Source organism: Natator depressus, chromosome 26 (genome assembly GCF_965152275.1).
Source record: "Natator depressus isolate rNatDep1 chromosome 26, rNatDep2.hap1, whole genome shotgun sequence".
Taxonomy (NCBI): Eukaryota; Metazoa; Chordata; order Testudines; family Cheloniidae; genus Natator; species Natator depressus.
Window position 1 is genome coordinate 11,426,018 of NC_134259.1, and position 25,952 is coordinate 11,451,969.

General features: G+C 44.9%; 1 protein-coding gene across 2 annotated transcripts; it reads left to right on the forward strand.

Annotated features, from left to right (window-relative positions):
• The first annotated feature begins 2,798 nt into the window (after positions 1–2,798).
• On the forward strand, positions 2,799–25,856 carry C26H2orf42 (chromosome 26 C2orf42 homolog). 2 transcript variants are annotated; one of them, XM_074939919.1, is made up of 9 exons: positions 2,799–2,966; positions 10,438–11,272; positions 14,047–14,157; positions 14,497–14,601; positions 18,036–18,140; positions 20,088–20,195; positions 23,029–23,129; positions 23,958–24,120; positions 25,161–25,856. In XM_074939919.1, the coding sequence occupies exons 2-9, from the start codon at positions 10,450–10,452 to the stop codon at positions 25,367–25,369; spliced, it is 1,725 nt and encodes a 574-aa protein (XP_074796020.1). In that variant the 5' UTR covers positions 2,799–2,966; positions 10,438–10,449; the 3' UTR covers positions 25,370–25,856. The 2 variants fall into 2 exon arrangements, with proteins under 2 accessions (XP_074796020.1, XP_074796019.1); XM_074939918.1 differs by lacking the exon at positions 2,799–2,966 and having other exon boundaries at positions 10,429–11,272.
• The last annotated feature ends 96 nt before the right edge of the window (positions 25,857–25,952 follow it).

Genomic DNA, 25,952 nt, shown 5'->3' on the forward strand with positions numbered 1-25,952 from the left:
TTTTCCTGTTTCCTCAGAGATCATACTGGCTCTGAATTTGTTTGTGCTTAAAGGTGTAGCCCTGGTTCTGTGCTAATACATATAATTTTCTTGATTTCATATTTGTGTTCCCTTTGGCTCTAGCATGCCTGCCCAGTACTCTTATTACATGACTCACCAATAGCTATAAACAGCAGTTTAGTAATGTAGTGCATCCTACTGGATGGAATTCTACTCTTCAAACAAAATATTTATTTATGCAGTGATATTAGTAAAGCATGCTACCCAGTATGGTAGGAGTACCGTACCAAAGGTGTGAGCTTGATGTCACTTTCACAATTTGTTAGCTTTTAGTTGGATTGTTAATGAATTAATGGTTTGTGCATGTGTCCAGGGTAGAGGTCGTGGATAAACTAATTTAAGTATTTCTAGTGCCCCAAGGTGTTTTTTAGAGTCAGAAGTAATCAAATAACCAGTCTGTCACTTACCTTCCTCTCCAAGTTACTTAAAATCAGCTTATGAGCACTACTTACTAATTTCAATGTAGAAAATCTGTAATAGAATTTACTTTAAAGCAATTAATAGTCTCTGCTTCTGTATTCACAAAACGTTAAATCCCCTTGTTCATGTAGGTGGTATTGGCTGACAATGCTTAGTCCCGAGCATGCCCAAGCGACTACTGATGACCACTAACTTGTCACATATGAGGAGGCTGATCTGGCATTCCTTTTGCAGGCATAATTCCCATTGACAATAAGAATTTGGCCTGTGTTTGACTGTCACCAGACTAGACTTTCTGCTAGGATCTAGCAAGTAAAATAGCTCATCAGCACCACTGGCTAAAAGGGATATATCAGTGGCACACTGTTTTAATATTTGGTAATTGGGGGGAATTAGAAGTAGGAATTTTTTCAACCTGAAACTTTTCTAACAGCATAAGAACTTTGAGGCTCTTGATCATGCCCTGGTCCTTTGTAAATCTCAGGGCCATGTTCTATTACCGACTTAATATAACTTAACTCTCGTTCCAGTCCTACATGTACAGTAGCTTTGCCGCTCCCTGCAAGGTAAGTGTGTAGCTGGATAATTGTTGCTTCATTTATCCACAGGAATTTTTGTGAATGACTTCCTATAACAATATATCTGAGGACCAGACGAAGAGTGTGATGCATTGGAGAGTTATACAGGAAAAAACCACATTCCCATGTAATGTTCACAATCTAAACACTGCAACATGGTGATACTGCTTTAGAAAGGGTCACACTGTTGCCGCCTTTCATGACTTCACAAGGAGTCTTGCTTTGTTTTTCTTGAAACCATAGCTCTTGGAATCCTCAGCTTTCATTTGGGGCGGGGGGGGGGGGGGAATTCTAGCCCTCAGTGTTTGAGAAAAGCTTGACCAAGCTGTACTAGTAAACGTCAAAAATTAGAAGTCAAATGAGAAGAACACATTTTATTTTTAAGATATTAGTTTTAAGCCAATCTCATGATTTTTAGGGGTACCTGCCATGATTTTTGAATAGTTGGGGTTGGCAATACTTGTGAATACCTAGGCACAGATTCACAGAGTTATTTAGGCTCCTTACTTCCAGTGAAATCGATGGCAGTTAGGAGCCTAAATGCTTTTGAAGATCTGGCCCCGAGTCCAATGGGAATGTGTAATTCACTAACACATAAGTGAAAGTGTTTTTAATGAGTGTTTCTCTCACTAAACTCGTGCAATCCTGGTCTCTTTAGGGAAAGTTTACACCCATGTAAGGTGTGAAGTTAAAGCCCCATGTCACTATAACTGCCCCTCTGAATATCCTTAAGAGCATGTGGTGGTGGTGATTAAGCTGAATTGCAAAAAGCCACTTATTCTGGAACAAGTGTTCATGGATGTTTTATAGCGGTAGAGCTAGGTGGCTTAATTATGCTGGTACAGCATCGTATAAATAGTAAAACTTTCTTGTTTAGACAAGCCCAAATTCACATCTATACCTCGGCACACCCACTGTAACATGATTACTAATTCACACTCAGTTACGCTCCCAGCCATTAACTCACTGACAAAGTTACAGCTACAGTGGTAATGCTCTTAAGGGTGTCAGTGTAGCTGCTGTTGGGACGGGTTCTCCCATTAGCACAGGTAATCCACCTTCCCCCAAAGGCAGGAGCGAGTTTCATGAAATAATTCTTCCAGTGGCCTAGCCCTGTCTATGCTGGTGGTATAGCTATGTGTCTTGGGGGGGGTGGATTTCACCCCGAGAGACATAGCTACGCCAGTGAACTTCCTAGTGTAGACCAGCTGTCAGTCCGTGGAGCCCAGGATCCTGTCATCCAACTGGAGTCAGATGCTTCAGGGCTAATGCACAGAACAGGACAATTTCCAGTGACCTATCCTCTGTTTAGTCTCAGCCTCTGGTAGGTTTAGGGCAGGGGTTCTCGGACTGGGGGTTGTGAGCTGTCAGCCTAAACCCTGCATTGCCTCCAGCATTTATAATGGTGTTAAATATATTAAAAGGTGTTTTTAATTTATAAAGGGGGGTCGCACTTAGAGGCTTGCTCTGTGAAAGGGGTCGCCTGTGCAAAAGTTTGAGAACCACTGGTTTAGGGATACTCTGGAGTTAGGACCCTGATCGTAGCGGCTCATTCATCCACTCATTTGCTAATTGCACTCGCACCCATTAACTCACTGGCACACTAATTCACGCCCATTCATTAATTAGATTAATTACACTCCCAGGCATTCCTGAGCTCCAGCCACAGCAGGCTCACCCCAGCGCGCTAGTCAATTACAAGCGAGGTGGTCGGCCTGCTGCTGCCAGGCGGAACTACATCTCCCATCATGCTCAGCCTGCCCACCACGTGACGGACAGCAGACCAATGGGGACTGCCGTTACAGCCGAGGCCCGCTGGCCGTTTGTAAGGAGCCATGGCGGAGGCCGCTCGCTGACTCCCGTCGCAGGCGGCCCGGCTGGGACCCGGGGCCCGGGGCGGCCGCCCAGGTAAGGCCGACGCGAGGCCGAAGTCTAGCTCTGGAGGGGCCCCGCTGTGGCCCCCCCGGAACAGGAAATGACATCAGGGAGGCCGGAGAGGCTGCTGGGAAATAGTGGGGCGGGAGGGGGGTCTCAGGCCCCTTTCCCCGGGCCCTGGTGTGGGAGAGTGGTGACATCAGCGTGTGTCGTCGGTGCCATCACAAGCACCCTCCTTACGTCACGTGCACCCCGTGACATCAGCGATGCTGTCGCTGTGATACAACCGGGGTAACCATAGTGCTGCGGCGCACGTGCCTGTGTGATGTCATCGATGTCGCTGTGACACAACTGGGGTAACCATGGTGCTGCGGCGCATGCATCCATGTGATGTCATCGATGTCGCTGTGACATAGAGGTGTAACCATGGTGCTGCGGTGCATGCATGCAGAGAGACCTAGACAAATTGGAGGATTGGGCCAAAAGAAATCTGATGAGGCTCAACAAGGACAAGTGCAGAGTCCTGCACTTAGGACGGAAGAATCCCATGCACTGCTACAGACCAGGGACCGAATGGCTAGGCAGCAGTTCTGCGGAAAAGGACCTAGGGGTTACAGTGGACGAGAAGCTAGATATGAGTCAACAGTGTGCCCTTGTTGCCAAGAAGGCCAATGGCATTTTGGGATGTATAAGTAGGGGCATTGCCAGCAGATCGAGGGACGTGATCGTTCCCCTCTATTCGGCATTGGTGAGGCCTCATCTGGAGTACTGTGTCCAGTTTTGGGCCCCACACTACAAGAAGGATGTGGAAAAATTGGAAAGCGTCCAGCGGAGGGCAACAAAAATGATTAGGGGGCTGGAACACATGACTTATGAGGAGAGGCTGAGGGAACTGGGATTGTTTAGTCTGCGGAAGAGAAGAATGAGGGGGGATTTGATTGCTTTCAACTAGCTGAAAGGGGGTTCCAAAGAGGATGGATCTAGACTATTCTCAGTGGTAGCAGATGATAGAACGAGGAGTAACGGTCTCAAGTTGCAGTGGGGGAGGTTTAGGTTGGATATTAGGAAAAACTTTTTCACTAGGAGAGTGGTGAAGCACTGGAATGCGTTACCTAGGGAGGTGGTGGAATCTCCTTCCTTAGATGTTTTTAAGGTCAGACTTGACAAAGCCCTGGCTGGGATGATTTAATTGGGGATTGGTCCTGCTTTGAGCAGGGGGTTGGACTAGATGACCTCCTGAGGTCCCTTCCAACCCTGATATTCTATGATTCTATGTGATGTCATCGATGTCGCTGTGACATAGAGGTGTAACCATGGTGTGGCGGCACATGTGCCTATGTGATGTCATCGATGGTGCTGTGACATAGGGGTGTAACCATGGTGCTGCGGCCCATGCACTTATGTGATGTCAACAGTGCCATGGTGACACAGAAGTGTAACCGTGGTGTTGTGGTACCACTTGTGTGATGTCATCAGTGTCACTATGACACTGGTGTAGCCATGGTACTGCGACACACATACCTTTGTGACACTGTGCTGTGTCATCTCTGCAGTCACTGTGACACCGCAATATAAGGATGCCACAGCGCATGTGGCTGCGTTTGGTAGACCAAGTGATGCTGTGAAGTCACTGTAGTATGACATCAGTGTCACATCACAGTGTTGGCCTCTTGATGCGATGATGTAAAGGTGCACATGACCAGGTTGTGGGTCCTTTATTGTCTTCATGGCGTCATTGTATTGTGATGTCATATTATTTGGCATAGTGATGTGATGATGCCTTGAAGACACAGAATTTGCATCTTTATGGTAACTTCGCAAAATCTCTGTGCATCATTGCTACATTGTAAACATCAAAACACTTTGCCATTGGGAAATCACAAATCTTTGTATCATGATGTGGCATCACCATGAAATGCCACTATCAGGTCAACCTGTGCTGTAATGTGACATCCTCCAACCATCAGAGGCTGTGACTACCCAAGGGTTTTCGGGGCAGGAGGGTTGGCAAAACTTGCTCATTTTTTGTTAAAAGTGATGCAGATCTGTGATAGTTTTAGCGCGGATAGACACATCACCTGTGGTCAGTTTGAGCATTGTCGTGTCTAACCCTGATCTGAGCACCTGCCAAATGATAGGGTTTTAAAAACACTGGGACCCTTGTCTACATTAGTGTCTTTACTGTTGTTAACACCAGCACGCCAGTGTTAGCAACAGTGGGAATTTTTTTTTGCCAGAAATGCCTAGGGTAGCCATTGAGTTACCATGATATTATGACGCGACATTCTGCACGACAGCTTCTTCAATATTTGGTGATGTGATGGTGCAGAGGTTGTTAGAGAACAATATTTTTGCGTCATGTTCGTGTAATTAATTCATTGTGGCAAAGCGAAAGGAACTTCATCCTGAAGAATGCTGGATTAGGATAGTGTGTGCTGTGACTCATCTGATGTACCAACCACCCTTCTGTATTAGAGGCTGGATGCAAGCTGCTTCCCGATCATGCTACATAGGGACAGCCCTGGGGCTTCTGGCATATTGACAGTGCAGCAAAATTTGGACTCACTTAATCTAGAAAGGTCTAAAAGCTGTAAATGATTTGGATCAATCTGTTCAGCCTAGCTTGTAAATTAACTTTTTATTTTATTCAAGCCCTATGTGATTAAGGAAGGAAAGACCCCTAGCAAACAACTGCATTCAGACACACTGCTTATATAATACTTCTATACTCTTCATCTGCATCTTTTAAATATAAATCAAGGAACAAAGACCAACCCAAATTATCCCACTAACGAGTCTTTCAAATGCTATGACATTTTTTTTCTCCAGTATTTTCTGAACTCTTATTATCTCTGTGTATCGGCTACATGCTTTTTTTGTTTTTACATGTAAATAACAAAACATAGAGATTCCTCTGAATCTGTAACGTTATGGGATTACTTTACATAGCCAAGTTTGTACATGTTTGGTAGCTGTTCTTCAAAGTTCCATAACGTCTCATTCAGTCCTGGGTGAATCTGTCATACATTAAAATCCTTCCTCACCGCTCATCTCTTTGTGAGTCAACAATATTACCGCACAAATAAAAACAAACATCCAACTTATTTCTTCATCTGGTTCCCAGTGTCAACTCGGTCTTGCTTAGATTGGAAGCTCATTGGGGCAGGAAATAGCTTTACTTTTGTGTCTCATCTTCTGTCGTGCACATTGCTGGCACTGAACGAACAAATAATAACACTTATGACAAGGTCCAAATCCTGTGAAATAAATTGACATCATCCTTTGCTCCATCATAAGGTAGCTCTGAGCACAAATAGGTGAATAGTTCTCATTGCATAGTGTTTCCCACCTACAAAACATTGGCAGATTTCAGTTTTCTTACAAAGTTCGCTGGGCTATTGCTAATGGTCTCAGTAAGGACTTGTTCTCTGACCTAGTTATTTTGGTTATATCTAGACTTGGAACGATGAGATTTTTTTTGGTAAATGTTGATTTCACTGTACATTGAAGTCAATGCAAAAATATTTTCATTGGTGATCAGAATGTACAGATAAGCAAAGAAAGAAAAGAACTATTTGAGAACTTACTAGAGTTTGACTTAAGGGTATTTATTTTGTGTATTTTGACATGTGACATTGACAATTTGTGTTTAACAGTTATAAAGCTTTAACTTTTAATCTCAACATCTACTGTCATTAAATCATTTTGGTCCTCCCCTCTCCCCCCCCACATAATTTCCTGCAACTGTGAAAAATTTAAATAGATAAAAAAAGCTTACAACAAACCATTGATATTACCAGTCAAAATTATAAATAAATACAAATCTAAGTCTCCTAGCCTAGTTTTTCATTTTGTATAGTAAAAGCCATTAGATCACTTGGTCCTCTCATTCTTTTGCCAAAGTCCTAGCCCACATCATTCAAGTCCTAGCCTTATACATTCTACTCCTGGGATGTCCAGTATGTTCCAAAGGTCACTTTCTGCTGCATTAATTGTAGACCAAGGTCTTACCCTCTGTGCAGCTCGGATCTATTGTGCTCTCACAGCAACAGCATGACAGTCTGCCACCGACGGATCAAACGGAACTTCTTTATTATGACACCTCTAAAATTTAGAGGCTAGACACTGATCAGAATTCCAGGAAGACTTGAAAGCATCAGATCTGACCTTTTCCCATCCCCCCAAGCACAGAGCCCACATGAGACATTCTTAGCTGAAGATGTGAGTACAACTTACATCCTATGTTGCTTTTCCTCTGAAGGAAGCGTCAGCAGCATTATTGGGTAACATTGTGGTGGTGTGGGTGGAGGCAGGGATGGGATTTATAAATCTGTGGTATATAACGTTGACTTTTTTTGTCTGCACTTCCCAGCATGCTGGGAACTCCAGCTGTAATGCCCACAGATATCTATAATCAACTGTGGAAAATAGTCGATCACCCCATATCTTCACCTTCAGGGCTCTGCACAACTGTTCCCTCATCTCAGTGACTTTTTTTATCTTGTTTTCCCACTCTCATATTCCCCTTCTCTTTCAGGTCATCGCCCTGTTCACTCCTACACATGGAACTAACTCACACTCTCTTAGTAACCACTAAGGATGTACCCTTACATTTCTATGTGCCTTTCCTCCTCCCAATTCAGTTTGCCATTGACCACTTCCTGCAAGCCACATGCAGAACTCTCATTCTCAGCCCCATGACCGGCAAGAACAAGGCATTCACACTTGAAGGGAGGCTACCATCTGGGCAGGAGGCCAGCTGTCCTACAGAGAGCCAGTGCATAGCTCACTGTGCAGCAGTGGGGAGTAAGCAGATTTTGGCCATGAGCCTGGAGCAAACCCTTACACGTTGAAAGCTGCTGGGGGATTTTTATGTCCATGCAGAGGAGAAAGGAGATTTTATATATATTCAAAGGACACATTAAAAAGACCCCTGATAACAAGCTGTGTAGAAGTCAGTGTTTCTGCCTTAGAAGAGCTGAGACAACCCTGCCAGAATTTGACCCTTGGGCCCAGAACATCAAAGATATTCAGATACCTGCATTGCAATCCCATTTAGATGCCTTTATCCTTTTGAGGCTCTGGGCCCTAGTGCTTAAAGTAGTATCCAGATTGCTAGCAAGGGGTCAAGACCCTGATCCTTGCAGCCTTAACTCTGAGTTGACTCGTGGGGCCTGATTTGCCTCTAACACTTGTGTAGTGGAGTTATTCCTGATTTACACCCGGAAGAGGGAGGCTCTTTGGCTTTAGCAGACCTACGTCTGAGTTAGGGCTGAAAGATGAGATCCCTACATAGTAGGAATATCATAGTAATGCCATTCTGATCAGGGTTTTAAGTTCAGACCTTGTCTACACACAAAAGTTATACCACTTTCATTATACGGGGATAAGTAATACAGTACAACCCTCCTCGTGTGGATGCGTTTATACCACTATTAAAGTGCTTATACTGGAATAGCTTTTTCCCATATGGGACAGAGGGACAGGAATAAGCTATACTGGTATAAGGCACCTTTATGTTCCGGGTATAATTGGTAAAACACACACACCTCTAATCAAAATAATTATATCAGTATAAAAACTGTGTGTAGACCAGGCCTCAGGGTGGGTACAACAGTATTATGGATATATAGGCTTCTTTGTTTTCAGTTTAAACTGATTTTTACTGAAAAAATCTTGGGTTTTACAAAAAGTATTATTCATTTTTTTTCCCCGATTTTCACCCTACTTTTGTATCATTCGAATATATAGAAAATAACTTGTTCTATTAGGAAAATACGTATGTTGCATGAATTACATCGTATTACGAGAATACATTAGTCTGTGTGTCTATGCAAAGCTGCCTGTGGAAGCGAGGCTAGAAGATACACACAATAAACAAACAGGCACGCACGCAAGCCCTGAAGTGCCGGCGCATCTGAACGTACCGACGACCGTCACGCCCACCCCGGACACATTTCAAGCAGTTAACAGGGAACGGTTTAAAGATCTGACCCGTTAAAATGGGGAGAAAACAAAAATCTGTATCAGAGTGCGTTTCGGAACACAAGGAAAGTTTTAAAAAAACAAAACCAGGAGAAAAGGATGGAGTTGAGTGTATGCGCTGCAAGTGATGTGGCCCAATTCTTAAATGTAAATATTTATTGGCTAATAGTACTAGGTGTGCAACTGTAAACTGTTTATTCAAATGAAAAGTTTTATTTGGGGATTAGAGCTATATTGTTTTCTTAAACTCAGAGGAGAAATTGTGTTCTGAGTTCTGTTTTAGTTCTGCAGAAAACCACATTAAATCCCATTCATCAAAACATTCATCCACTGAATACTTTTCCCCTCTCCTTCCGTCCACCAAAATAAACCCTGATATTTACCCAGAAAAATTATTAATAGATTTTTCTACTGATTTTCACCTCTTTTCGTCGTTGTAGTAATAAACACCAATAAATTCCCGGGAAAAATTAAAATAAAAACCAAAAATGAAGGCCCTATTGATATAGTAAGTGTCTTTAAACTTTACTTTCTCCTGGACTGAAGAGACTTAAAATAGCATATAGATTGAACATGATGCTGAGTGTGTGTGTATGTGTGTGTGTGTGTGTGTCTGAGAGAGACACATAGAGAGAGCATTGTCTCTCCGGAGTTTTTTTTTGAAAGAGCGCCCACCTATCACCTCCAGCTAAAGAAACACTAGGATCAGTCAGCCACCACTATTTTAACCAATGTGACTGAGATTTTCAGAGCTGCCTAAGAGGTTTGCACACCCAGTTCTCAAAGAAATGTACTGGAATAGGGCATCCAGATCCCTGACATGGCTTCAAAAACACCACCCCACCTTCAGTGCTGCTCTTAGGGTTAAATGGCATGTTGACGAACATGCTGATGGCTGCTCCATACTAGTGCCCCACTTCACACAGTCTGAGTCTCTCAGCTTGGAATGTGGCTATGTATGCATGAGGCTGACTGCATCTTTGAGCAGGGGGTTGGACTAGATGACCTCCTGAGGTCCCTTCCAACCCTGATATTCTATGATTCTGTGATCTATCGGGCCCCTTGAAGATTTAATCCTACATTCTTTTCAATTCTTTGATTAAGAGAAGCTATGATGAACAACACAGGTAAGGACGCTCTTTGAAGTATAATTTTTAATCCTTTATTATACTCAGATGATTTGAAACACACAGCATGGTCTAGCGGATGGGGCATTAGACTGAGACTGGGGAGACTTAGATTCTGTTCCAACTTCTGCCCTGATCTGTCATGTGATTTTGGGCAGGTCACTTCCCCTCTCTCTGCCTCTGTGTCCCACCTTTTGTCTGCTTTGTCTGTTGAGCTGCTGAGGGCAGGGGCTGTCTCATTATGTGTTTGTACAGCTCCTAGGACACTGGGGCATTGAGCCCCATTGGGGCCTCTAGGTGCGATTGTAATACAAATTATCATAATATGAGCAGCAAGGGAGCAAAGCAGGAGATCCAGTTTGACTGAGTTCTTGACTTCTCTGATGTTTCAGGCTCCCTGGAGGATGGACCCGAACTCAGTGAGGACTAAAGTCCCAGCTTTCTTATCGGACTTGGGAAAAGCTACGCTCAGGGGAATAAGGAAATGTCCCCGGTGCGGCACTTACAACGGCACCCGAGGGCTGAGCTGCAAGAACAAAACCTGCGGGACGATCTTCCGCTACGGCGCTCGGAAGCAGCCCGGCGTCGACGCCGTGAAGATCATCACGGGCTCGGATCTGCAGATCTACTCGGTACGGCAGAGAGACAGGGGGCCAGACTACCGGTGCTTTGTGGAGCTGGGGGTTTCAGAGACAACCATCCAGACTGTGGATGGAACCATCATCACGCAGCTCAGCTCCGGGCGCTGCTACGTCCCGTCATGTTTGAAGGCAGCCACTCAAGGCGTGGTGGAAAACCAGTGCCAGCACATCAAGCTGGCTGTGAACTGTCAGACTGAGGCCACCCCTTTGACCTTGAAAAGCTCCATCTTAAACTCCATGCAGGCCTCCCCCGAAACGAAGCAAACCATCTGGCAGCTGGCAACGGAGCCCACCGGCCCCCTGGTGCAAAGGATTACCAAGAACATCCTGGTAGTGAAGTGCAAGGCCAGTCAGAAGCACAGCTTGGGGTATCTCCACGCCTCCTTTGCTCAGAAGATGAGCAGTAAGAATGTACCAGAGCACAGATTTCTCTGCTCATGCCAGACTCTGAAATCCAGCAAGGCCAGCTCTGCCAAGGAAGAGGCCGCACAGAGATGCATTCACTTCTTCGCCTGCATCTCTGCCTTTGCCAGTGATGAGACCCTGGCGCAGGAGTTCTCGGACTTCCTGAGTTACGATTCCAGCGGTAAGCGGGGCTAGGGCAGGCGTGGGCCTGCAGGGAGGTTTAGAATGACGAAGCGAGCGAAAAAAGATGGGGGTGGGTGGGAATGAGAGAGCCCAGGGTTTGGTGAGCAATATTCCAACTGATGGGTAGTGTCTGCATGAGGATGGATTGCCTGAAAGCTGCTGTCCATTCCCCCATCTGACGACTGCTAAACCATGCCTGCCACAGAGCATTTCTGTCTCCGTCTCAGAAAACAAATGTGGCCCGCAGCAGATCAGAACCATAGGGGGCTATAGCCCCCTTCCCATCTCCCCCACCCCGGGCTTGATTACCCACCTCATCCCCATGTAAGTAACTTGCTTTAGAAGAGGAAGCAGAAACTTTATGTGGATGGTCTGGGTGGGAGTACTGAGTCAGAGGCAGTAACACAGTGGATCATTGCTGGGCTGCCTTATGTGGAAGAAAATCAAGAACCCAGGAGTGGGAGGCAGACAAGAGTTTCTCTTGGGGTAGCTAAATTGGGAGGGAGCATCTCTCCATTCAGGGGTGAGGGGTACACAAGACTAATGGGTTTTAAAGGGGTTTTTTGGGTAGGAAGGTGGATTTGGGTCTTTAAGTGGTGTATGTTAAGAGATGACTGTCTAATCAACCCTGCTTAAATACAGCTTTGAAAGAATCTATTCTCGCGGCCTCTGAAAGCTCCTTACTCGCCTGGTTTAGAGTGGATAAGTTCTTTATTTTGCAGGGAAGGATGCCTGGTTTGTGAGAAGTTAAAAAATTTCACTAGGGTAGGAATATAGACCTACATTGGGCCTGGATGAACGACAGTTTTAACCTGCGTTTGGATGTCAGCACAAGTGATAAGCCCAAAGTATGTGGCCAGAAGAAGAGATGATGAGAAAGGATTGTGTTTAATCGGTAGTGACCCCTGAAATATCAAGGTTATCTTCTTTAAGGTTTGGGTTGAGATAATAAAAATAAAGACAACACGCTTAATTGGACAGAAAACCTTGATGAGGTTCATCTTGTCTTCAGTGGAGGGGGAAGGCCAAAATTCAGCCCTAAACTGCCTCTTGTGGGTTTAGCTAAGGTGCAGTAACCAGCAATAATGTCATTTGTCTATTATAGTGTATAAAAGGCAAGGTTTTAGGGGTTTCTTTGTCAGAGCTATTCTTTCCCCTTCTGGAGTCATGCCGTGACGTGAATATATCTCCCAAGGTATGCTGTTGTGAGTATTTGGCCAATGCTTCTAACTGGACATAGAGTAAAAGGGAGTAATTTTGGATGTAATCTACATCAAGTGGCCTTTGGACTAATAAAAGAACACTTGTGTGGAAGCTGAGTAAACTAATTAGGGAAATTATTTCCAACATCTAGCAAAACCAAATTGGCTATGTGAACATTAAGGGCTTGATTTTGCTAGCTATTTAGGGACCTAAAGATAGACCTAGGGAGTTAGGCACCAAGGTGCTCTTGAAAATTCCAGTCGACACCAAGCATAAATACCTTTACTGAATTTAGGTTCCTAAATACCTTTAAAAATGTTGGCCCTACGGGACTAATTCTGATTTATGCCAGTGTAATTAAGATCAGGCATTGGCGCTACACCAGTGTAAATTATTATTTGTACTGGGGAGCAGGGGAGAGCCCCAGTAACGGATCAAGGTCGCATTCTGCTAGGTGCTGTGAAATTGGTGTATGATCAGAACCAGGCTCTAACTGGCCAAAGTATATTAACACGCATTAATGCTGCTGCTGACTTGCTGTGTGACCCGAGGCAAGTCACTTAACCCATCAGTGCCTCACTTTCCCCATCTATAAAATAGAACTTGATAATACCTAATAACTTTTGGGGCTTAACTGATTAGTGAAGTGCTTTGAGATCTTTGGGTGAGAAGTGGTAAAGAAGTGCAAGGTATTATGGTTATTGTTCAGCTGTTACCATGTCCATTTCCACCACCACTTTGCCAAGGTGTACATACTGGGCCAGGTTAATCTCTCATGTAACACCATTTAACCTGGTGGCGCTATCCCATGAGAGAAATTGGCCTATTGAGTTCTTTACCTCTTAAATTACAAAGCAATCCTTTCAGCCAAATGTTTTGGAAATCAGCTAACCCTGGTGCAAGCATGTACCGTTCCTACTGAAGTCAGAGTTGTCCCTGTTTGCATTGGGAATGAATTAATCTTGCCTTGAATACGGGAGCTGTTGTGCCAGCTGTACAGAGGTGTGTTGTGGTTTGATATTAGTTAGGATCGCTAATGTTGAAGCAAAAGCCGCTGCACACACAAGCAATGGAGACCCAAGCTTACACTGACATCTTATCCATGTCTGTATTCCTTTTGATTTTCCCGTTTGTTTTTCTAATTCTTACAGTTGTGTACACATGGGAAAGAAGCTCTTTTCTCACTCTAAAAGTTGCTACTTATTTTTTTCACACCTGTAACTCAGCGTAGCTGAACTCTGGGTATGTGGCTTCTTGACAGTCCGAGATCCTTACTTGTGTGCTGAGGAAGGATTTGCAGAAAAAGGCCCCTTGTTAACGTGGAGAGGGAGAAATGGTCAGAAGTGAACAAAGCTGGGGACGTTTGAAGTACAGACTAAATTTAGATCTTGCACTTTCAGGTGAGGAACCTCACACACGGGTAGCCCCACTGAGTTTAGTTGGATTGTGCACGTCTGTCAATTTAAGCATGCACATACATGTCTGCAGGATCGGGGCCAGGATGTTGCCTTAACCTTGCGCTTAGTTATAATTGATTCGTTATAAAGACTCAACGGTTGTTTTTTCCAGGTCTCAAAGGGATCATAGTGCCCCAGTTAGTTTGCCATCCTGAATCCACCGTGCAGGCTGGCGAGCCCACTGCTTCCAAGCCAAAAAAGAGGAAAAAAGATGAAGCATCTGGTAAGGGACCATTTCAGTTCTTTAATAGGGGTTTCAGTGGATGTTAGATCAGGTCATGGTTGATTTGGAGGAACATTTGAATCTTCTAACCAGCCTATGATTTTTTAACGGGATTCAATGAAACTAGATGTTTCCTCTGTCTTGTCTCTGAGTGCATGTGAGGTGCTGGTTGTTAGAGGTGGAAAGCACCTCGTCCATTCCATCCCTGTGCAAGGATGGAGCCCCTGGGTATCTCAGTTGTTAAACTTGACTATCAGAAGCGACTATTCTAGCTCTGCAGGTTACAAAGAATATGTCGCTAAAGCTTGGAAACTAAAGCTTTTTTAAATTGAACCTAAGGTACCCAAGGAAATAGCCCACTCCTGGCTCAAGATCCGGCCAACTGCAATCTGAGGAAAAGCGGACTGAAAAAGCCAGCTGTTGCATCTTCACTAAAAAGGCAAGGTAAGTTTCATTTCTGCGGTCTCTTTCGCTCAGCCATAAAAGCAGCAGAAATACAAAAATACCTAGTGAGTGGGGAAAAATGCTGCAAACCAAGGGCCATGAAAGAAACATTATGGGCCTGATTCTCCTCTCACCGACGCTGATGTAACTCCATTGGAATAACTCCAGGTTTGCAATGGAGTGAGATGAAAATCAGACCCTATATTCCCAATGGCCTGTGATGGGATGTTAGATGGGGTGGGATCTGAGTTACTACAGAGAATTCTTTCCTGGGTATCTGGCTGGTGAATCTTGCTCATATGCTCAGGGTTTAGCTGATCGCCATATTTGGGGTCGGGAAGGAATTTTCCTCCAGGGCAGATTGGAAGAGGCCCTGGAGGTTTTTCGCCTTCCTCTGTAGCATGGGGCACAGGTCACTTGCTGGAGGATTCTCTGCTCCTTGAAGTCTATAAACCACGATTTGAGGACTTCAATAGCTCAGACATAGGTGAGAGGTTTTTCGCAGGAGTGGGTGGGTGAGATTCTGAGGCCTGCGTTGTGCAGGGGGTCAGACTAGATGATCATAACGGTCCCTTCTGACCGTAATATCTATGAATCTATTGCAACTGATGGTTCTGTGCTGCTCTTCTGTAATTCCTCCTGCATATTGGCAAAATTATACACCTGAATACCAGTGTCTGTCTGAAAGATGGCGCTGACTCACTCTCTTGTGTAACTGCTAGGGTTTGTTCCTTCTCATTCCGAGTTTAAAAAAAAAAAAGCATTTGTAGAGGAGATAGTGTTGTGTTAATATAAAATAAAAAATTGTTTAAGATGAAACTGAACAGTTTGGCCAAACGGGAATAGAAAACTGACTTGAGCTTTTATTCTGGCCTTTGTCACTGTCTTTGTGTCGTCTCCCAGCTGCATGTTTGTGTGAGATGATTCTTTGTCAGAATCAGTGAACAGATGCATTTTACAACCACCGGGTGGCAAATATTTGTGCAAAAAGACAAGCCAGGTTCTGGCTCCTGTTCTTCTAAAGCCCGGGGCCCTGATTCTCTTCCCCTTTACTCCTGAGTAACACCGGTATAACTGCATCAAATCCAGCAGAGCTACACCAGTGTAATTTAAGTAAGGGAGAGCCAACACTGTCGTTCTGGCTGGGGACACACCAAGCGCAAACGCCACTAACTCAAATAACTCCTGGCTTTCTTTGAGGTATTCATACATGTATATTTTAGAACTGTTTCATTGTAGGCTCGCTTATTTCTCTCTATATTTAGGATTATTTCTGTTTACCGTGATAGATACTTAGGGATTTAAGGCTCAATCCAATTCCCATGGAAACCTGAGAGAGCCTTTCCGTTGACATTAATGGTATTTGGATCAGGGTCTTATAAAATAAACTTTTTTTTTCCTATTTACTCATTTTCCTTATTCACCTGAAACTCATGATTGCCAGTGGTTTGTTAGATTTTTCTTAGCACTCTTCTCTCATTACTTTTTCTAGGAAAGAGCTAAAGACTGAACAAATCAGTTTTCCTTTTCTCTGCTTCAAAGCAGTTACTGCAATCTCTGACTCCCTCTTGTATCTCATCAACTCTCAGCTGAAAATATCTTTGTTCCTTTTCTGTGCATCTTACTTTTTCTTATTTTGGGGCCTGATCCTGCTACAGTCCAACGGGATTACGAGCAGTAGTAAGAGGAGTTTGTCCATTTTTAACCCGATCGGCTACTTAGATTTCAGGGCCCTGGGAATGTTCCAGTTGGAAATAGACATTGATGAAGTCTGCTGTTTTCTCTGATGCAGTCATGTTTATTCACAAGGAATGAACAAAGCCCTGCTCCTGTGAATGCAAGAGAAACCAAGAACAAAAGGAGCAGTTTCTTAGCTTCTAGTCCTCAAGCCTCTTGGGCCAACAGTAGACCCAAAAACACTCTCTCTAGCTTTTTCTAGGGTCACACTGTTCATACCGGCTCCTAGTTGGTTATCCTGCTTTTTGCCTCTGCCTTTGTCCGTTCTCAGTTCTCTCATCTCGCCCCCCCGCCCCCGAAACAATACTCAGCCAAAATTGGAGTCATTGGGCAGGTTCACACACACTTTTTGTTTTAGGTGGAGGCTTATGCTTACAGTTATGTTGACTGAAGTGTGAGTTTGCACCTATCAATCTCAATGGAGTTTTTAACTCATCCCGTAACAAGGTTTCTCTCAGCTCATAACAGCTGCTTACCCTTTTCTGAAAGTACTTTCAACTCTGGATTGGCTATAGCGATTTGTTTAATAGCACACAGTGACACTACGCAGCCATTTAGGACATTTAGAAGCAAAAAGCACCATAGCCAGTTGACATTTCAGGGAGGATTTAGTTAAGCAAAATGTATCTATGTCCCCAATCCTGCAAATACTTACTTGCTTGCCTAACTTTATGCCCTGTGTATAGTTCCACAGACTTCAATACAATTTCTCACAGCATGTAAAATGAACCACACCTGCAAGTCTGTGCCGGTTTGAGTTCCGACTCTCATTTTGGGATATAGTTTGTATGAAAGTTCATACGCAATATGAAAGGCCTGATTTTCCTGTGGAGCTGAGCACCTGCAGCTCCCACTGAGTTGAGGGAGCTCAACACATCTGAAAATAAGGTGTAACGTTGCAGGGGTGTGTGTGTGTAAGTTACACAAACACTTGGCAGTACATGCCAACTGTCGGGCCCCAATGACTTTTAATTGTAGAGCTGAGTGAATAATGGCTTTTTAGGTTGGGAGCTGCCCCAAAAAATCTGAAGAAGAAATCTGGTTCGATTGGAAACAAAGTGAATTTTTTCATCAAATTGACCCAAAATGTTTTGAGTCAACCAACACCAATGCTTTTTGAGTTCTTTGTTTTGATTTGGGCGTTTTTCACCTTTTTAAAAAAGTTTGTTTGTTTTTTAAAGCTGACAACATTTTGATTTTAAATTCGGGCTTGAAATGAACCTGTTGAAACAGAATGTTTCAACTCTTTTGAATTTTCTTCCCCAGCCAAGGCTATTCGTCAAATTCGTTTTAGACCCCGAAAAATGCATTTTTCAGCAAAAAAACAATTAGTCAGAAACCATTCACTCAACTGTAGTTATAAACCCCTGAAAATGAGATGTGTAATGGAAACAATGTCTTCTTCATCACAGCAGAAACACTGCTGTTCATTGCTCTTATATACTGTGTACCCTGTATTTCTGCTTTGCATTTAGTGAAGGGCATCAAGTTCTGGAAACTGTCTGATAAATGTAATGCTGAATATACTTTGATATATATGTATGCACACAGAGAGCTTCTGGTGTGAATCCAGCATGTATCTGGCCTTTTGCTGCTTATTGTTTCCTTTGGGAACAGCACTGGGGAAGTGAAGAATGCTTATCCTCTCTGTTTAAAGAGAGCATTTGTATTTGATGAAGGGTTTTCTTTTCTTTTAGCCTGTAATCAGCTGCTGGATGAGTCACAGGTGACCTTGTCCTTCCAAGAATGGCTGGCCAGTGTCACCGAACGCATCCATCAAACCATGCATTACCAATTTGATGGTAAGTGTTGTATGGGAGAGCCTAGAATCTTGTCTTGTTGCTAGTTAAGCAGCATAAATTGTGATCAGCTTGAACTATCTGCTGGGTCAAAGAGAGAAGAGCATGTGGCTTGGGGTGGGGCAAGCATTTAATTTGACTTTCTTCAGTCTTGATTCTCTTTGTAAACCAGTGGTTCTCAAACTTTCCAGATTACTGTCCCCCTTTCGGGAGTCTGATTGGTTTTGCGTACCCCAAGTTTCACCTCGCTTTAAAACGACTTGCTTACAAAATCAGACACAAATATACAAAAGTGTCACAGCACAGTTACTGAAAAATGTCTGACTTTCTCCTTTTTACCATATAATTATAAATCAGCTGGAATATAAATATTGTACTTACATTTCAGTGTGATACTTGAGCCTGTTTTTCACTTGTGAGCCTTGTCTGAAGCCCAGACCCCACTGCCCGAGGCTGAAGTATGTAACGTAGCTTCGCGGGGTCCCTGTGACATGAAGCCCTGGGTAACTGCCCTGCTTGCCACCCCCTAACGCCAGCCCTGCACTTGCGATTCCCCTAAACCCATCCTGTGACACCCCCCCGCCCCGGGGAGTCACAATCCTCCAGGTTGAGAAACACTGATCTAAATGAGTTGAGTACCCCTTGGGAAACCTCTGTGTACCCCTAGTTGAGAACCACTGCTGTAAACATCAAACGTGGTCTGAGTCGTTGCACGAGGCTTTGTGCTGGCTTTTTGCACTGGGATGAGTTTAGCCCTTAAGGCTAGATTGTGCCTTTAGGCAAAGGGTGGTGCATTAGCTGCAGTGCCTCAGGATGCATTGTGCTGTGGAGACTCCTCCCCTGCTCCCCTCTTGTTCTGGGAGGTGTGTCTGGAATAAAGAAAGCTGCTGTTGCAGTCCTTACAAGGGTGCATTTAGCTGTTCCTCTGACACCTGGCGCTGGGTAGAGCTGAGCCAAAGCTCCACCCAATCCTAGCTCTTCTCTGTCCTCGCCCCACCCATGTGCTTACAGGGATATGCTCTGCACCTAACCTGGACCCAAAATCTGGGTAGGCCTTATTAGCTGTGCAGGGCAGTGGGGTGCTTCGCTGTGGAAGCACTCGGGACAATCTCACCATTCATGATTTGGGATCTTAAACATTGAGACCTTTGGCAACCAAAGATTTTCCAGCACTCGGGAGATTCAGGTGCGGGGAATGCCAACCTTATCGCTGAGTTTCTTGCTGAAAAGTCTGGGTGGGGCTGGGTGAATGATCTGCCTTGGCGCAGGTTTTGTGAGACAATCCACTGGCTGAATAACTTCCTCCGGCTCGCAGGCGTTCTAGGTTTTTTAAAACAAAAATCCCTTACTGGCACCTCATGTGTAGGCTGTACGTCTCCACTGTTGCCATATTCTGGGGATGCACCCTGGCTAGTCAGGGTCTGCTACAGCAAACGTTAATGAGAACTAGGTCACTTCAGTCTAGTGCATTTCATTCAGAGCGGTCTCAAAGTCCTTTACAACCATTTGCTGTTCACACTTGGTACATGGGTTCATAAAATGGTGTTAGAAGCATGCTACGGGTGTGGGTGGAAGGTGCTATGGATGGGTACAAAAGTCCATCAGTAGAAGGTATTGTAGTTGGTTATAAGCAACTTTTTGGACTCTACAGCTATTGATTAACTGTTTATTACACCTGTTAATCATTTATGAACTCTTTATAAACCATTTGTAAAGGGAATCTTATTGTAAAGTGGGACCCATTTACTGACCGGTCCTGACCCTGCCTAGCTTGTGAGATCTGACAAGACCTTAAAGGGAAAACAAAACTGATTACCTCTTGTGCTAATGAAACCAAATCCTTGTAGAAGCACTTAAGAATATTTATTAATATCACGTCCCATACCACCTGTTTCCAGTCAAACTGCTCCTTTTTTCTCTCCTCTAAAACCTTCTTGGTTTATTGTGCAGGCAAACCAGAGCCACTGGTGTTCCATATATCTCAGTCTTTCTTCGATGCCCTGCAGCAGAGGATTTCCATAGGAAGCACAAAGAAACGGCTGCCTAATTCCACTACAGGTACAAGATCTTATGATCTCATAAGCGCAAAGCTTTGGAAATCTGAACACTGGGTAATCTCTGGTGGTTTCCATGCAAAAATCTGTCTAGTTTAGTGTTTTTGGGCCATGCGTTGGGAGTGTGAGGTATAAAAAGTTATGGGTGAGGTTGGGGGTACGCTGTTGGCCGGGCTGCAATGCGTGGTGCTTCCTCCAGGTTACAAAGAAAATGAAAGGACCACTGGATATCTCTGGGGATTGGTGGTGGGATATGGAGCCTAGATCACCTGTCTCAGGTCAGCAGTGAGCAAAAGTCACTCGTGGCTACCTGATGTCTGTAAAATTAATTGACTGTCCAGTTCCCAATGTATAAGTGTCCACCCACCTCACTAAAATCCATCATGCCTCTGGGCACTAAGTGACATCTCTGCAGCCAGCCACAGCAGAAAGGCTAAAGACTGAATGGGCCACAGAGACAGACACCACCTCCCCTCCTCCTTGTAGAGGTGCTCACTGCAGCTCAAGAGTGGAGCACAGTGGCTGGGCAGCGTGCGGGAGGCTTTGCGCTGCCCATGCTGTCCCTGTACTTTGAATAGAGGAGGCCAGACTGCAGGGCCAGGCAATTCCTCACATCAACTTGATGCTCACTTTAAAAAAAAAAAAAAAAAGTAAATACACAATTTTTAAAGTATCAACCTGACTTCAAACCTCCAAAGCCAGGAGGTGAAAGGTTAGAACACAAACTCGCTGTGACCCTGTAATAAGGCCTGTGGAATGGTTACAGTTACATGGTTACAACTTTTCCAGACATAAGGCCAGTGGTGGCTTTCCAATCCAGTCCACTTGGTCAGTGCCTATTGGTGGTCAGTCCGCAGACTGGGACGGCTCCCCAGCCACTCTGAGCTGCTATGTCAATGCGTATTTACGATTCTTAAGGCTGTGGATTATTGATGTGACAGATGGTAACAAATCTCCTCTAGCAACACGCATTAGTGTAATTAATACTCCATATATTCCAGGGACTATTCTCTGCATTCATACTAACAATCCTTAGGCCCAGTGGGAGGAATTCACTCATAATCAAAGGGCTTAAATCTCTCTTGAGGTGTTGTGCTGGCCCTCTGCTGAGGGGTGAATTTCACACCATGTTCATTCATCCGGAGCAGTAACAGCTGTGTAAATATTGTTTTCCTGCTCTTTTAGTTTAAAAATGCTTAATCGGAGGCAGTAGCCTGTAGTGTGTCATCTATGTGTGAATCTTCGCTCGCCTTCAGCCTTGATTAGAAGAGAATAGTAAATCAGGTGACAAGGGGAAAGACTTTACGATTCACGGGGTTTTTGAAAATCATTCTGGCTGACATAGCAGTGTAACTTACCTGGAACTGTCTGACAAGTGACTTGCTCAAAGTCTCAATGGTGCTTCAGCCAATTTGAAGCCATGACCTCCCTGCCTCTAAGGCCTTGTGTATGTGGGGAAAGCTTTTTCGATATAATCTAAGGTGTTAATGTAAAGCTATACAACCTCCCATGTGGACACACTCTTCTGATGCGTGAGCAGCTTTTTCTGGTTTAGCTTGTGCGGTTTGGGAAAAGCTAAACCAAAAAAGCTCTTACGCTGGAATAAGAGTGTCCTCAGAGAGGGTACACTGGTGTAAATGGTAGGTCTTGTCTACATGGGCAAGGTTTTTAAGTCCCTTCCTCCAACCTCTAGCCACCCACAATGTTTAGTGGAGGAAGTGTTGTCGAATGGCAGGGCACTGGGTCTGAAAAGCAAGCTCTAGTCACCGCTCTGCTGCATGAACGTGGGGCAGGTTGCTTGGCCTCTCCGTGGATCAGTTTATCACACCCAAGTTACAGGTAATAACACTGACCTAATTCTCAGGCGTGGTTTGAGGCTTGCTTTCATGTCTAACTACTTGGAGATGTTAAAGTGAAATAGTTCAAGGGCAAACCCCTCTTCGTAAATATTTACCACGCTGCTTGTCAGTTCTTTCCTCAACAGGAGACTAGTTTCGGGGGCGTCACAGATGCCTCAAAACAATGTTGTCTTGGTTTCCTAGACACGGAGCGTATTGCATCTACATTCTCCTTCAGGATCCCTGTAGGCCAGGCTATATAGCTTGTGTTTCTGACCTCAGAGGTGCGGTTCCGTCACAGAAAACAGTAGGAGGAACAATATGTGGAAGCATTTAGTCACAGCAGAAAGATGGCCTAGCATGGTGCTGTTGCAAATATTCAAGTGCCCAGACTTGTTACAGTTCAGCAGCTCCTCCCTCATATTTTATCTTTGTGGCTTCAGGGGTATTTTTTGTTCCAAGTTTACCAACATCTTGTAAGAAATATGTTTATTTGCCCCTCTTTGGAACCATAGCCTCGGGGCACCCGTTTGAGGTACAGCCAGTCAGCGTTACTATCCCTGTTTTACGGGGGAGTGACATGAGGCATAGGGAAGTTAAGTGATTTGCTAGGGCCACACACGGAGTTAGTAGCAGAGCCAGGGACAGACCCCAGCAGCCTTGACTAGAGCAGATGGAAAAATGAAATGTTATGTGTGAAAATCTGTTTGTTTTTTTTAACAAACATCCGCCCGCCCCAAAATTGTGGTTCATTAAACCCAAATTAAACAAATTTCAATTTGAAACAAATTCTCATTTAAAATGCCTTTCAGTGGAAGAAATCCAGTGTCGTCATCATCCAACTGATTTGGTTTCAACTAAATTGCGTTTTTCGACTATGCTGGTCGTGTCCCATGCAGTGGCCTCCCTCCTCTTGTTACTAGATTAGTTTGCCATCAGATATAGAACAGCGGTGGCCCTACGGTTTCAGCATCTGTAATATGGTCTTCCTGTTCACAGCTTTTGTCCGGAAAGATGCACTGCCCTTGGGTACCTTCTCCAAATACACCTGGCACATTACCAACATCCTGCAGGTCAAGCAAATATTTGACACTCCTGAGGTAAGGCGTGTTTGTTCTCCTGATTCCTCTCTAAAGACCGAGCGTGGAGCCCAGTCGGTTAGGTCAGCAGGCTGGGGAGGAAAGAGGGCAGAGCTAGACATGGCTCCTGCAAACACACGCATGAGTTCCTGGGGGCTGCTCACCTGGGTAAAGTGAGATCTGTGCAACCAAGTTTTATCAGCATGACTTTGTTATTTAGGAGCCTGTATGTAGACTCGGCTTATAGCAGCAATTGTCTTTTTGCTGGTATAGCTTGTGTCATTCGGGGACGGGAGGTGACTGAAGTATACCTGCAAAAGAACTGCATCTCCACTAGGAGGCGCTGCTGGTTTAGTTATACTGGCAAAGCCTGTATAGCGTAGACTCGCCCGTAGAGTTTGCAGAATTGGGGCCCTCGATTGCTTCGCAACGGAGTGATTCTGAGCTGGAAAGTCTGCAATCGATTCTAGCAGTGGAAAGCATTATTTGGCAGAGTTCCTTCAGTGGGAACATTTGAGCAGGGATCAGGCGAGCATATTCCAGCCTCAGCTAGAGGGACTAACTGATTACCACAGCTGGGATCAGGCAGGAATACCTCCTACAGCTTAGAAGCAAGGGCTGGGGTGGTGGTGGTGGGTTCTCTTTTCTGGAGCACTGGGCAGGGACTGTAAGCTCAGATGGGCTTACCCCCCACTCTCCGGGTCTGTAGAGGTGGTTGGCAGGCACCTGTGAAGCTGAGACTGCACGCCCCAGCTCTGCCAAGAGCCTGCAGTTCCAAATACAGCTTGGTGGTGGTTGACGGCCCCTAAAGCTCTCTGCTGATCATCTGTGCCTGGCTTCTGTTGCAAGATGCCCTTGGAAATCACACGCAGCTTCATCCAGAACCGGGATGGGACCTACGAGCTGTTTAAGTGCCCCAAGGTTGAGGTGGAGAGCATCGCGGAGACATACGGTCGCCTGGAGAAACAGCCAATTATCCGGCCTTTGGAACTCAAAACCTTCCTCAAAGTTGGTAAGTTTATAACAGAGGGAAGAAGAGTGAAATCAACCCAAGCAGCTGTTACCTCCTGACCAGTTCCTACCACTCTTGTTTGACAAAAGAGAGAACTGTCATCCAGTGGCTTGAGCATGGTGGGGGACAGACGGGACACCCTGGATTCATTTATGTGTGAGGAGTCCTTAGTTCTGGCCATACTGGGTCAGACCAATGGTCCATCTGGCTCAGTATCCTGTCTTCCAACAGTGGCCAGGGCCAGATGCTTCAGAGGAAGTGAACAGAAGGGGGTAATTTCCCAGCTCTGCCACTGACTCTGTGGGTGAAATTCACATCCGTGCAGAGGGTCGGCACAAGATCTATGCACCACTTATTTCCACGAGCGTACAGGCCTCATGCTGATAAATGTCACCCTGCCTGAATCTGAGCAAGTCGCCTCACCTCTCTGTGGCCCCAGACAGGGCTAGTGACGCTTTGTCCGCCTTTGTAAATGTGTTGGATGAAATCAAGTGCCAGATACTGTCAGCTCCATGACTCGTGTCATCGTCCTGTTAAAGACTTCTGAGAAAACCCTTTCGTTGCAAAATGGGGCTGGTTTTACATCCTGGGAGTACCGAGAGGCCCTACTGTGTTTGATGCTGTATAATCGTGCCCTGAGACAGGTCCCACCCAAAGTCTTACAAGCTAACAGACAAGACAATGGATGGAAGAAAGCAAGTGTTATTCTAATGAAGGGGCGGGGCATGGAGCCTCAGGTGACATGATTTAATTCTGTGGCAGAAATGGCCAGGAATTCTGGTTTGAGCCAGCCTTTGTGGGATTTATTTTTTAAGCAATTGTCATTATGGCACAATTAATGCCACTTGGGCAGCCTGGCTGTGCCCACAGATTGGGTACTTGGCCATCTAAAGGACCAGCTATGCCCACAGCTACTCATCCTTAATTTTCAACCTAGTTTTAACCAGCCCTGTATGTGAGGTCATTTTATTACCTCCGTCTAATACATTGTTAGAGTGATACAGCTGACATGCTACCGCCTCTTGCTTCTTTTCCCCCAGGCAACACATCACCTGATCAGAAGGAACCGACACCTTTCACTATTGAGTGGATCCCGGATATTTTACCCCAGTCCAAGATTGGTGAGCTGAGGATTAAGTTTGAATATGGCCATCACAGGAATGGACATACCACTGAATACCAGGAGCAACGCCCTTCACTAGAACAGACCCTGGAGCTAACCCCTCTAACCACCATCACCTTTCCTTGACCTAACACACAGCCCCTCTCCAGCTAAGTTTGCACAGCCCTGCTCCGTGGCCTCTCTGCCCGGGACACTTGTACGGGGTTCCGTACTGAACTGCTCTGTAAATCTGAAGTTTTCTGATTTCTAAATAGCCACGGGACCTACACTAGACGAAAGACACCTCACCTGCTCTCTAAATAGCATATTTTGATGCTGCTTTACGTGTAGTCTTCACTCAAACTGTACTGTATTCTGAACACACCTCTGCATTCCCATTCACCAGGATGCATTGAAAACTTTGGGGTGTAGTTCCTTTCTGTCACTTCCCCCTTGAAAACAGACTTATCCACAGCTCACAGCTGGGAGAAGACAGTATATTACGAAGGGAGTTAGGTCCTTGTGTTACTACGTGAACCATCATGGCAGTGTCTGATTTTATGCCGTACTTTAAAATATTTTTTTTAAATAAAGCACACTGGAAAACGGTGCTGCTTTTTGATTTCAACCTCTTTTGGCGGGAGGAAGGCAATTTGAAAAGGAGAAAAGGCCCTGTACTAGGTTCCCTTTGGCCGTTCTTTCTCCGGACTTACAATACTGTTAGCCCATC

Bases quoted from the DNA above. Each gene is read 5' to 3' on its own strand.
- C26H2orf42 (XM_074939918.1), top strand. From the start codon at position 10,429: ATGTTTCAGGCTCCCTGGAGGATGGACCCGAACTCAGTGAGGACTAAA. The intron at 18,141-20,087 runs GTAAGTGTTGTA...TTTATTGTGCAG, and splicing joins CATGCATTACCAATTTGATG to GCAAACCAGAGCCACTGGTG. The intron at 24,121-25,160 runs GTAAGTTTATAA...CTTTTCCCCCAG, and splicing joins CAAAACCTTCCTCAAAGTTG to GCAACACATCACCTGATCAG.